General features: G+C 39.9%; 1 protein-coding gene across 1 annotated transcript in view; it reads right to left on the bottom strand.

Moving 5' to 3' along the window:
- Positions 1 to 3,260: 3,260 nt before the first annotated feature.
- The window catches only part of LOC115011173 (potassium voltage-gated channel subfamily KQT member 2-like), a 28,913-nt gene continuing 19,901 nt past the window's right edge, over positions 3,261 to 12,272 (bottom strand). The window contains exons 13-16 of the mRNA XM_029436200.1: positions 9,354 to 9,459; positions 8,408 to 8,539; positions 6,858 to 6,951; positions 3,261 to 6,136 (exon numbers count right to left, since the gene is read on the bottom strand). Coding sequence (XP_029292060.1) covers positions 5,270 to 6,136; positions 6,858 to 6,951; positions 8,408 to 8,539; positions 9,354 to 9,459 — 1,199 coding nt within the window. The 3' untranslated portion in view covers positions 3,261 to 5,269. The remainder of the gene's footprint in view (positions 6,137 to 6,857; positions 6,952 to 8,407; positions 8,540 to 9,353; positions 9,460 to 12,272) is intronic.

The raw sequence follows: 12,272 nt of genomic DNA, 5'->3' as shown, positions 1-12,272 counted from the left end.
CATATTTTAGCAGTGAAGTCAATGGACAAACCAAAAAGAATGAGAGTAGAGGTTTATTATCATCATGTATTATCTTATAATCTTACAAGCTTAATGTTTGCTCTTACGTGATTATTAAGGCACTTATTAAACTCTATTATGCTGTACATAGTTGTAATACATCAACATAATTGAAAATAATATGTTTTAAATATAGATACACAGTTCTCTTCTCTAAATACGTTCACACATGCACGGTTACATACGTCTGACTTTTCCGTCTAATAACTAGAATATCAAGCTAATTAGTCAAGTCAGGTTAATTACGTTAATAAAATTGCCATATCCTTCCTCGGATCTGATAAATGATGACTAGAATTGCTTTTGGTAGAAGCCTGGAGGGAATTAAGATCAATCCCATTCTGTAATTGTCTGAAGATTAATGATAAACTGTGTGCACTCAATTAGGTTTAGTTTGAAGCATCATTCTCCTTCAGGAACCAATATCTGGATTCCCTACATTCTAGTTTTTGTATATTGTTAACCCATAACTGGAATATTGTTATTTTTGAAAAAAGAATCATATCACATTTAAGTTCCACACAGAAGTGCTACGCACGATGAGAGAAGGTCATTTCTGTATGTGACGAGTTCATGTCTGTCCTAGATTGTGTTTTTCATGTGCATGCATTTATGCTTTCACTTAATATCTCAAATATAAGATCTACACTTTTCCATCGGGTTATCACAATGACCATTTGCAGTTCTGAAGCAGCAAAGCGATACAGATCATCATTTTGAAAAAGTCTTTTGTCTATACAACCGTTAATCCCCACCCCAGTCATCATTATGGACCTGTGTGTGTATGTGTGTGTGTGTGTGTGTGTTACAGAGAGACAAAGGAAGGTCACCTGCATGTGTCTGCCCTGATAGACATTGATGGCATTCCCTTATGTTAACGAACACTATAGATAAATACAATGTCTACATGGAGACCTACAGACAAACACAGCTGCTGCCAAGGACACACAGTCATTCCTGCCTCTGCAGCTGAATTACAATTTAACATTTGTAGTACAATTGGAGTGGGTTTTTTTCTTATGAAAAGTTGGAAAGGAAAAGGCTGAAGAGTATTTTTAGTAGAACAATGAGACATATTTTATGCATTCCTGTCACATGTCAACACACACACCATTACCAAAATGCATACACCAATCTGTTTTTGTTTTCCGAGAGGTCTCCCATAAGAGCCGGATCACTAATGGTTTCATTGATCATTCAGATCTTATCATTGATTCCCAAAGGTTCAATGTCCTACCGCTATCTAATGACACTGTTTACACGTAAATCTCTCATCTTTGAATAAAACGTCCCGTGCAGTTGGGCTCCAACAAACTGATTGGCATTATCACTGTGCTCATGCTAGCAAAGCGACAATCCTGTGGAGTTTAAAGTGTAATTCATTTTGGTTCATGTTACTTAACAATGTTGTCAATGTTTTATATTTAATTCCGACATTCATTAATATAATACTATACTAATCATCTTCACCTTCATTTGTATTAAACCACACATGACATCCCTCAGACACACCAAAGTACACGCTATCAAGGGATTTTAAAAGAAAATTGTCATCACATTTAATGAATGGTGTTTAATTATTCCTTGGTGTGTATAAATATACCATTTTTTCTCTTCATCTTTTTCCCCCATATTGTTTTTCATTTATTTCTTTGATTTTATAGGGTACTGACTGGAGTTTTTCTGCTCATTTTATGTGCTTTTTGTTGGATTATGGTTAAAATGATGCTGCCTTAGTCTTATTTAACTTTTTTCTCCTTTTTGTTATAGTTTGTTTTTCTCCTTTTTGTTATAGTTTGTTTTTCTCCTTTTTGTTGAGGGGAGGTTTGTTGTATACGCCTGTGGCTTCTTGACCTCTCCCGACAGACTTCTTATTTTTCTAGTATCTGAATTATAGGCAATGTGTGCAAATAGAAAATAAAAATATTCACATATTCACGGCTTTATAGATTTCAAATGCTTGTTCCTGCTGGTTGTTTGTCCTCTGGTCTTTGCTCTGGGTGGTCCAGACATCTGCAATTCCCCAGGTGCTGCAGAGAGTAAATAAGCCCTAGGTGCCGTGTCGCCATCATCTGACTTTTATTAATGAGCCAATCAATTCCTATTTGTATCACCCTTTCAACTAGAATCCTGGCGTCACAACACTTAACAAATTGGCTGACCTAGAGCTGAGTATTGTGGCATGGACATGCTCCTTCGCTGTTTCACTAACATTAGCCATTTGTTGTTAAATAGGTTGTTAAATAAAATCTGTCAGGAGATAGCAATGAATAAATCTAATTTTTTCTAACGTATTCGCATTTTACCTTTAAAGGAAATGTTAATGTTGACTATGAAATAATACTGTTGTAAACCAATAGATTATTTTAAGCTTTGTTGCAACATTTTGGGGATGGTACTTTCAAAGAGCAAGGTCTGAAAATAAATGTTTTTCCAAATGTGGTGTGCATGAAGTCGATTGGCCTCCGCAGAGCCCTGACCTCAACCCCATGCAGCACCTTTGGGATGAACTGGAACGCAGACAGCGAGCGGGGCCTTATTGCCCATTGTCAGTGTCTGACCTCACTGATGCTCCTGGGGCTGAATGGGAGCAAATCTCTGCAGGCAAGTTCCTAAATCTTCCACTTTCTGTCTACTCATCCTTTATAAAGGGGCTAGACGTTGAAACTAATAGTGTTAATAATGGTTAATAAATCCTTTATTTATGCTTTACAGATCAGTAATACTGTAGACCTCACGCATGAATTTTGAAGCTTTTACGTGTCTTAAAAAAGTGGTGGTGTAGTTTGTTTAAAGTCTTGTGTTAGCTTTTCACTTCTGCTGATTGCATTGCTGAATAAATCATGTAAGTATCATAAACTTTTGTTTGCCACGGAGCATATTTTTTGCAATAATCCAAACTCCAATGGAAAGATCCTCTTGGCTTTCTGTTGAGGTAACCAGGGCGATGCTATTTTCTGGGTTGGTCTCCACAATATGTCATCCCTGCAGCACTCTATAACAACAGCACTTGTGTTGCCCAGAGGTTGTGACTGATGCTCCTGGCTGGAGTTTATCCTGGATCCACTCTGCTGTAGCTCTTGATTGCCATCTGCTGATAAGCGGCCACCGTTACACCAGACACTGATACACTTCTCACAGTCACAGTATTGCTTCATTGACACAGCACATAAAAACAGGAGAGATGAATTTAAGTGATGTACAAAGTTTTATTACTGTAGAAGAGGAAGGTGCAGTTACATGGTGTTAAACTAAGAGTGACTGTGTCATGTAAAACCCTACAGGTCCTTTCTTTGGGTTGTAGAAAATATGCCAGCAGGTTTGTTTCTTCGAGAAAAAATGGATTGTGTATCTTGTGTGAACAGTCTCTACTAAGTGATGTTTTCAGTGTTTTAAGAATGGTTAATTTGTTATGACTTGGGTTAGTTTTTATAAGAACTGTTCATGCTTCAGATCCGAATCCCATGCTTTAGCATTATCTATGGCAAAACTGCACACCTGCTCTCAGGCCACAGAATGCACTTTATAACACTTCAAAATGCACTTGCACTACTTTTATGAAATGTTTACTTACAAAACAATGGATTTTGGAGTGAAAAATAAGGCCATGTTATTGTTTGTAAAGGATGGTTCTTGATTGCCTTGCTTGATTTTTATTGCATTTCCTCATTTAGTGCAGAATTGGCACAGCATCAGAGGGTCTAAATGGCCGACCAATGCATTGCAGGCTTATTACCATCATGTCCGAGTTACAAGTGTCCCATATGATTTCCAATTTCAACACTGCAGCACAAAATATATGAGCTTATGTCCATTAGAGCCAATAATGTTTACATATGTGGCATCTTCCTTTGTATTTAATGTGTTCATAATATGTGGACATATTTGCCCGGAAAAGAAGAGCCATTGAAATTAGCAAGCTCGGGCTGCGTTTCAAGATTGGAAATCAAGATAAGCCCCTTAAAAAATAAACACATTGAAGCTCGAAACCAGTCATGCATGCACATTTTCATGTTTTATTCACCTCTCTGTTTGTCTGTATAGAAGAGAAACACTCATGGAATTTGTCCGCTGACTGTTTGTCTGGCTTTGTAGCCTGCTTATCGCAGTCCTTAAATCCTCCACCTACAGTAACATGCCATGCAGCAGGTTCACCGGTTTATTTATTGATGTGGAAGTTTGTATCTGCAATACTTTGAGGGGAGTTATTCTGTAGTATTCAGTAAACAGGCTGAATTAATGATGCTGAAAAGCAAGCACATTTCTTTTTTTACTCTGCAAGAATCTAATTGATTATCATAGCTACGGTTTTGGCCTCATAACACCTCAAGTCATTCAAAGGTATAGAAGATATCAAGACACTATGCTAACCAAGATTTTAAATATCTTGTATTACTAACTCCCACTATGTTTTGAATGTTAAAACGGTCGGCGTAACAGAAGTTACACTCAGACTATTCATGAAAGAAGGTGATTTTCTTTTGTATTTTTCATACAAATCAATGTCAAAATAAAGGGTCATAAATCTCACTCTCACACATCTATACTCTCATGTACCTTTCATCTCTAATAAATACAACAAAAATGTCCCCAACTCAGTTAAAGAAATGTCCCTATACAGCGATTTGTTCTTCTTAACCAAGATCTTGATGGATGCAATGCGACTGTAATCAATCATTGCTTAACCAACAAAAAAGGCGATACAGGACAACCCCTTTGTTTGTATAAGGACACATGTTTACCATCTTCAGTGCTACACTGCTAATCGTAACTATTCATTTAAAGTAGAGTCAGCGATTGTAATCCAATACACTTTTTTCAAATTCAGCTTAGTTCTCCTCACGGTCCGCAGTTCTGTGTGTGCGCTGAAAAAACAACAACCTGGTGTGCTTACACAGCCCTGGCTCTGTAAATGGAAAACAAACAGAGGCACAACAATATTCCAGCTAATCAGCAACATGGGGCCTTCATGCTCGTGCGCAGTAGAGGGGAAAGGCCATGTTTGTAAAAAGAGAAAGGCAGTGGGGGGTTTGTTTGGGTGTTGAGTATCAGCACTCTTTCTCAAGAATCGCTGACTCCACATTTAACCTAGAATAGTCTGTAATAGCATTATGAGCCAAACAGTCAGTCAGTTTGGCTACAAGGTCTCATGATAGGTCTCCTGATGGCACTACAAGCCTCTCTGCCAGGCATAGCAGTTCTTCCTGACCTAGTTAAGTCCCGGCCATGCCCTCTCTCCACTTGAGACCTCTCCGGTGAAGGACAGAGGTGAGGGAGCGTAAAGCTCAGAGTCTGTGTCTGATTCTCCCTCTGCTATGAAGGGTCTGACCCTGGCACAGAGTGAAGGTCCAGCTGCGGCATCAGTCGTTGCTGCTCCGGCTGCCCCTCCTGAGCCTGTAAAGAAAGACGGCCCAAAGAAGTCTTCCTTGGCCTGGGAGATGCTGAAGCCGCTGAAAGAGCGCTCCAGCTCCTCGTGGTCAACAGACGGGATGGACAGAGACGTGTCGCTCTCCACGACGGTGGCATCCTGCTGACATTTGTGCCTCCTGTGGCGCCTCCTGCTCTGGGAGCCGCTCTCCCTGCCGCTGCAGCTGTCGCCTGGGCCGGAGTAGGATCGGTCATGAACCTTAGCAGGTGGAGGGGGGAGGCGGAACAGGGTGGGCGAATGATCGCCGCTGCCACCGACTGGTGATGGGGTGTTGGCCACACTGCTGTTCCAGGCAGGCTGGCTCAGAGGGTGCTGCAGCTGGTGCTGCCAGGAGGTAGAGGGGCGGCTGTGGCTGCCAGAGGGAGTACCCACCGATATAGCCACAGACCGACCCAGCAAAGGGTCTCTCTTTTCCAAAGACCCATCAGAGCAGGGGAGGTCTGCAGGTGAGCATACCAGAACCTCCTTTTCCTCCTTCACCTCCTCTTTTCCCTCCTTCTCTTGCTTGACCTCCTCTGGGCTGTGGTAAGGTGGGGCTGGATACGGCTCTTTGGAGCTGAAAAAGGCATCTGTTTCCGAACGAGGGATGCCCATACGCTGCACGTACACATTGACCAGGAAATCTAGTTTCCTGTCCATACAGATCACCTGAAGGGAGACAGAAAAACACACAATGTAGAAAATGTACGGAAGTCCTTAGAGGCAAGTGAGAACAACAAGATTCTGATGATCTATTTTCTAAGTCTGATCTATAGCGCTTTCTCTCCTGTGTTTACTTAACTTAACTTACGTGACTTAAGAACAGTTGAAAAAAAAAGGTTTTGCCAGATGAAAAAAGTCAGGATCATTTTTTTAAGTAAAACAAGGTGCATATATAGGATTAAATACACTAATGCTGCATAACTTACTAACACATACTGTATGTACCTTGTGTTTAGAGTGCATGGAGAAATACAAAACATGAATGATTTTAGTCCTATTTAGAACATGGGGTACAGTGGTACACTTTAGCCTCTTGTGGCTGAAAAGAGTATTACGACAAACAACACAAACAAAAACCATCCACCGGTTTCACAGATAAAGAAAACAAATGAAGGAACTTGGAAAGATTATCCTGGCAAAACCTTTTTTTCACCTGTTCTTAAGTTAAAAACGCGGGAGACAAAACAATTTATATCAGACTTAGAAAATGTTTTACCAGAATTGCTTTCTTCTCACTTGCAGGGCTTCCAATAAAAGGATTTCATTCCCAGAATTTAAATATATTGATAATCAGAAAAACATAAAGTGCAAACACTCCTATGATTGACCTCAGCTTCAACCAACTCATAGGCTACTACTTTCCCACAACTGGAAGAAACATTCCTACCTGTTTTTCCACTTTGACCAGACGTCCCATCATGCTCTGGTCATCTGCAGCATCTACTTCACCTTTAGGACCTTTACCAACTATCTGGTCAACTCTAGCATTTGAGAAAAGTAATATCCAAGATTAAACACACTGTTCTGCCACATGGGTTTAAACTTAAGAAGTTCATGATGCCATAATGTGAACTGTTACATGGAACTTAGGTAAAGAAAGTGTTTATATGATAATCATTAGGCTATAAATATGTTTTGAATGAATGAATGATGGCGTAACATTTGAGCATTTCCTGAGGAGGTATTGATTTGAGGTAGACGGTGTGGATGCATGCATTATGAGATGAGGCGCTCTTTGATGAAACAAAGTGTGAATAGAGGGGACATTTTGTCTAAGAGCCGAAATGCATTACTTGGCATGCTTTGTTGCTTCATGCTTCATTTCCATTGCATCCTGCTGGGGGAGCTCTCCTTCTGTCTCTCCAATATGAGATCAAGCATCTAGCACTGTCAAACCCCTGTTGAGTGAGGCCATATGAAATGGCTCATTGATGTTCAGTAAGAAAGGTGGCGGGACGTCTTGCTTTTCTTTCTTTTCTTGTCTTTTTTCTCGACAGCAGCTAATGTGAGATAAAGTATCTGCACAACATCCTCAAAACTGTTTATCGAACGCTAGTCTTGATTCTATCTAATATAAAATGTATTGTCCAGCTCAGTAAGACAGGTCAAGTGGCTTGAACTCAAAAGGGGTTCTGTCAAAATAATATAACTGCCTTAACGTTTGGGCTATAAGGAGCATAATGCTGGTAACTTTGTCATTCTAGAGGTGCAGTCTATTAACCTAACCTAGGACCTTCAGTGGACTTCTTATGGCGAGGTGTTGAAGGGGGAGGGGGCCCCACAATCATATCTATCCTGGCAAGGCACACAGAGACGATATGAGTGCAATGCAAAATGAAGCAACGCAGGAATCACATCAGCTATGGAGAACACGTTTCAATATATTCCACACACACAAGACATACGGTGAGTCTGACTTGCTTCGTGGATGAAGAGTGCATGTAATTCACTGTTGGAATATATTTATTCTACATGTTAGACCTTCAGGGGATCAAAATGTGAGGAGCTCATTTGCGGCAGGTAAAACAATGTGAATTATACATCAATGTTATATCTAAAAAAATGAATTTGTGACACATTCAAAGGTGACGGAGTGGATAATTTTTTGATATACAAATGTTACACACATAAGACTGGGATCTGAATACAACACATGTCGTTGGACAAATGAAACAGGCAAATCAATGACAACATGTGTGTATCCAGTGACACCACAAACATTGTATTATTGAATCACATGTCTACCATTAGACTGAATTCAAACTGAACTAAAGAAATAACTCTGAAAATGCTTCCATGTATCCTCCAAATCCATCCTGACATTTCAGCTCACAGTGAAAGCGACAGTCAGACATGTTTTTCCCTCTGAGGCGCCCTGGAAATAAGCGTGGGGTCAGAATTAAACTGTAACATACTGTATTGTGAACGTTCACTTGCCTGGACTGCAGGTTCTTAATGCGGGACAGCATGTCCAGGTGACCTGCAGAGTACTGCTCGATCACATCCATGACATCATAAGGCCGCAAGCTCTCTTTGAACCGCCTCTTTGACACCAGAAACTTCATGATGCTGAGGGAGGACACATCATTTCTCACGTGAAACACAGAGTACACTGAAAATGTTGTGCACACAAAATGACAGTAAAATCAGTAGGACAAAGTTCAACCAGACAGTTGGTCAAACAACAAACAATTTTGCCAATAATTTTACACATCACCTTTATTTTCTCTTCCAGATAAGTTTGACTAACCTGGATATTTTATTTAAAAGTAGTCTTATTTTATGACTTCTTTGTATCGCTGTCACAACGTTCCCAGATCTCAGCAATCAAAGGGTTACTTTGGTATTTTTCAACCTGGATACTATTTTGAGAGCGCTGCAGCCGGGAACCGCCAAATGGGCTGCAATGTAATCTCTCTGGGCAATTCCACACTGTCAATGTACGTCCACTAAAAGTGCTTATTTTGGCCCCTGACAGGCTCAGAATGATGTAATAATAAGTTCTCTGTAGGGGTGTTTCCATAATGTCGTGAGACACTTGGTGGTGCAGAAATGCCCCGAGTGAATACACTGCAGCCCGTCTGCCTCGATACTGGACCCATTTCAAAACATGTTGTCTGCATTAGCCACTTAATAGGGTCAAGGTTGAAAAACACAATACCTTTTAATTTGTTAGGTACCATTTTATTATTACTTATGAATTATGGCCAGAACTAAACAAAGCACAGTTATCCATTAAACACTATCAGAGCTAGGGAAGCCTGCACCATTAGTGAGCACAAAGGAAATGAAAAGTCATGAACACCAATCATTGTTTCCTATCTCCTATGTGTAGTAAACATTGCAGAACCATTCAAAAATAGGTATTAAAGTGAATCCTTACCAGATTGCCCTTATTGTCCCCCTCAAGCCTTGTGGTAATTCTTGAGAGAGAAACTCACAGTGGCAGCTCTTATCATCACCAATTTCCTCTCCTGGGAGGCTTGCCTCTACAGAGCAAAGACAAGGACACTCTTAAACAATATGCAATGTGCTTCCACACACTCAGCGTCCACAGCAAACGCAAAGGAGGGCTGTTGCTTTAAGCTTTAAAAAAAAAAGGTGCAAAATTCAATAACCAAGTTGGTTTCAAGCCAGTTAGCAAGTTTGTGAGCGTAGTGAGCGGGCTTTGTGGAACAACAGAAAAAAGGACTTGGTGCAGAATTGAAGGATAGTGCTGATGGGAGCTTTTCTAAAACCTTTAATGACAAGTACTCTCTTCCCACCACCGATAAGCACTGTAATCTATGGATTTTGATATGTATTGGATACAAGCAAAGGTTTCAAGGCCTAATCACAGTTTATTAGAAATTAGCTGAGGTTGTGGTAGGGAAAGTGAGGTCTCTTCATGCAACATAAAGCAGGGCTTCTGGGCTTTTTGTCTCTGGGTCAATTTTGGTTTATCTTGGCACCACTTGACTTGAACCCTCAATTAACTTAACCTTCCACTTCTGTAAAGAAATTCCATAGTAGTCTGTATGGAGCTCTTAGTATCCTAATAAATACATGCTTGTTCTTAGCTCGTGTCATGCGTCAGTCTTCAGTCATCGTTGAGGGGGAAAACTCAAAGTAAAAAGGGTTCATGTCAAGTGAACAAACAAATCTCAGCAGATCTCAACATGCAGGTTTCTCAGACCAGTGAAGCTGACTTCTCTTTTTATTATTTTCCCCATAGAGACCAACCAACAAAATATCCCAATGTCTTACTTATTAAACCTTCAATTGCTGCAAAGAGAGAGAGAGGAGAGACATGGAGAAAGATTTGTTATGGATTCTAGCCGGATGACAATGGCAGACAAATCAATTCCAAACATGTGGAGTCCACTGAATGATTTCTGGCTCATGTTTGAAACAGCTGGTCTCTCTTCTCTTACACGTACACGTACCAAACTGCATATATTACAAAGCGTTATGTAACATATATGGTAGAATACACAGCTAGAAATGACAGAGTATATCACAGTCTGAATTGAAGACATGTCATGATGACTTGTCTAACCTGGAGAACTCTTCTGTCCACAGTCTTCATTTCAATCAGCACTTTAACATAGCATGAACAAGAAAACAAACTAATAATTCACTTGTTTTAACAAAAAGACAAAGAAATGGAGACGTATATTTGTTGATAGTGACACAGTGGCCTGGATGACATATGGATGCAGTTGGGCTGCCTAGCAACAGATGATCGCTGGACACCAACATCCAACCAACGGTCTCCCCAACGTTGAAATGTTGGCTTTAGTGTGTCGAGAAAATCTCCCTGTATATAAATATGTATATATACTGTAGGGCAACATTACCTGCATGAGTTACTGCACAATGATTATAATTCAGTGCCATCAACTCCGGCTTCTAAAAACACACCACTGGTGACTTTTTGGCCTCGAGCTGCATGAAGCCACACAGAGCTCTGTGATGTACATCCTTCCACATCAATTGAATTCTGAGAGTTAAGCAAGCTACTATGTATGGTTTTATTAATAAACAGTAACTTGTGATCTCAATCTCAGATTACATTTGAAGAACAGCATTACTGAAGGTAAGACTTCATGTCTCCACTATATCCGATAAGAGCAATATATTGGCTTTTTCTAAAATACTGGACATTTATTTTCTTCTTACGGTAAAGGAGCTCAGAGTTTCTCAACAATTAAACATGGAGCCTGTCATACTGGTTAAAGGAACAGTTTGATTTAAGGGCTTGTGCTCATTCTCTTTCTTGTTGGGATTTTACCACAATTTTACTATCCATTTAAAATGTTGTCAGCCCATTAAATGACCATTATCAGTTGGTATCACCACCATTATAATGCGTCACACGGGGTAAACTGTACCTTCCTGTACCGACCTGCACATTGTGAAAGTGAATAGTTTTAAACACGTGGTTAACGTTGTGAATTGAAACAAAACAACGTGTTAAGGCAACTAAACTACCTGGCTGAGTTTAGGCAATCCAGTTTATAACAGATGATCCAGATGATAACGGGCTAACTAGGAGGTAGAGTAGGGCCATTTCACCTCAAATCTATGCTCCCGATAACAACTGATAACGGCTATTTAAATCGGCTGATAACATTGGAACTGGGTGAGTTTGCTTCTAAGGCTTTTACAATCTGTTCAGCATACGACATCCTCTATCCTTGGATCCTTGAAAACACTCTTGTACCTACTGTATACACTAAATATGAAGTTGGAGCAAGCAGTATTGACAAGTTATACATGTTGGGGTTTTACTGGGGGCTAGAAGTAACCACTGCTCAGAAGTGCCTAAAACTTGCATTCTCTCTAATGGCCAGCAGGGTGACTCCAATGGTTGCAAAAAGAAGTCCAATTGTATAGAAGTCTATGAGAAAATGAATCTAGTTCTCATTTGATTTATTACCTCAGTAAGCATTTTCCTGATGAGTTTATGGTATCAATCACTAATTTAAAATCTTCTTCAATATACATTTTCATTTTGTAAAATATGGTCCCATTTAGAGTAAAACAGACAATAAAGGAGGGTATGCTTTAGGGCAGGGGTTGGGAACCTTTTTGGCTGGGAGAGCCATAAAAGCCAAATATCTTTTTATGTATTTCCTTGAGAGCCACATATTTAATAAATTTGAATGCAACTTTATGCGTGCATTTTTTAAGAATAACACGTCTCTGAGTACTAATAGCGGTATCAGTGTTGCATTGAACAGGTGCTCTTTTATTAAATAAACTAAACGCTTACGTTATTTATCTCATCGTTCAGTGTTTACTGCACGGGTGTCAAACT

Source organism: Cottoperca gobio, chromosome 7, assembly GCF_900634415.1.
Source record: "Cottoperca gobio chromosome 7, fCotGob3.1, whole genome shotgun sequence".
Classification (NCBI taxonomy): Eukaryota; Metazoa; Chordata; class Actinopteri; order Perciformes; family Bovichtidae; genus Cottoperca; species Cottoperca gobio.
The sequence above is the reverse complement of the archived record's forward strand: the minus strand, read 5'-3'. Positions and strand labels throughout refer to the sequence as shown.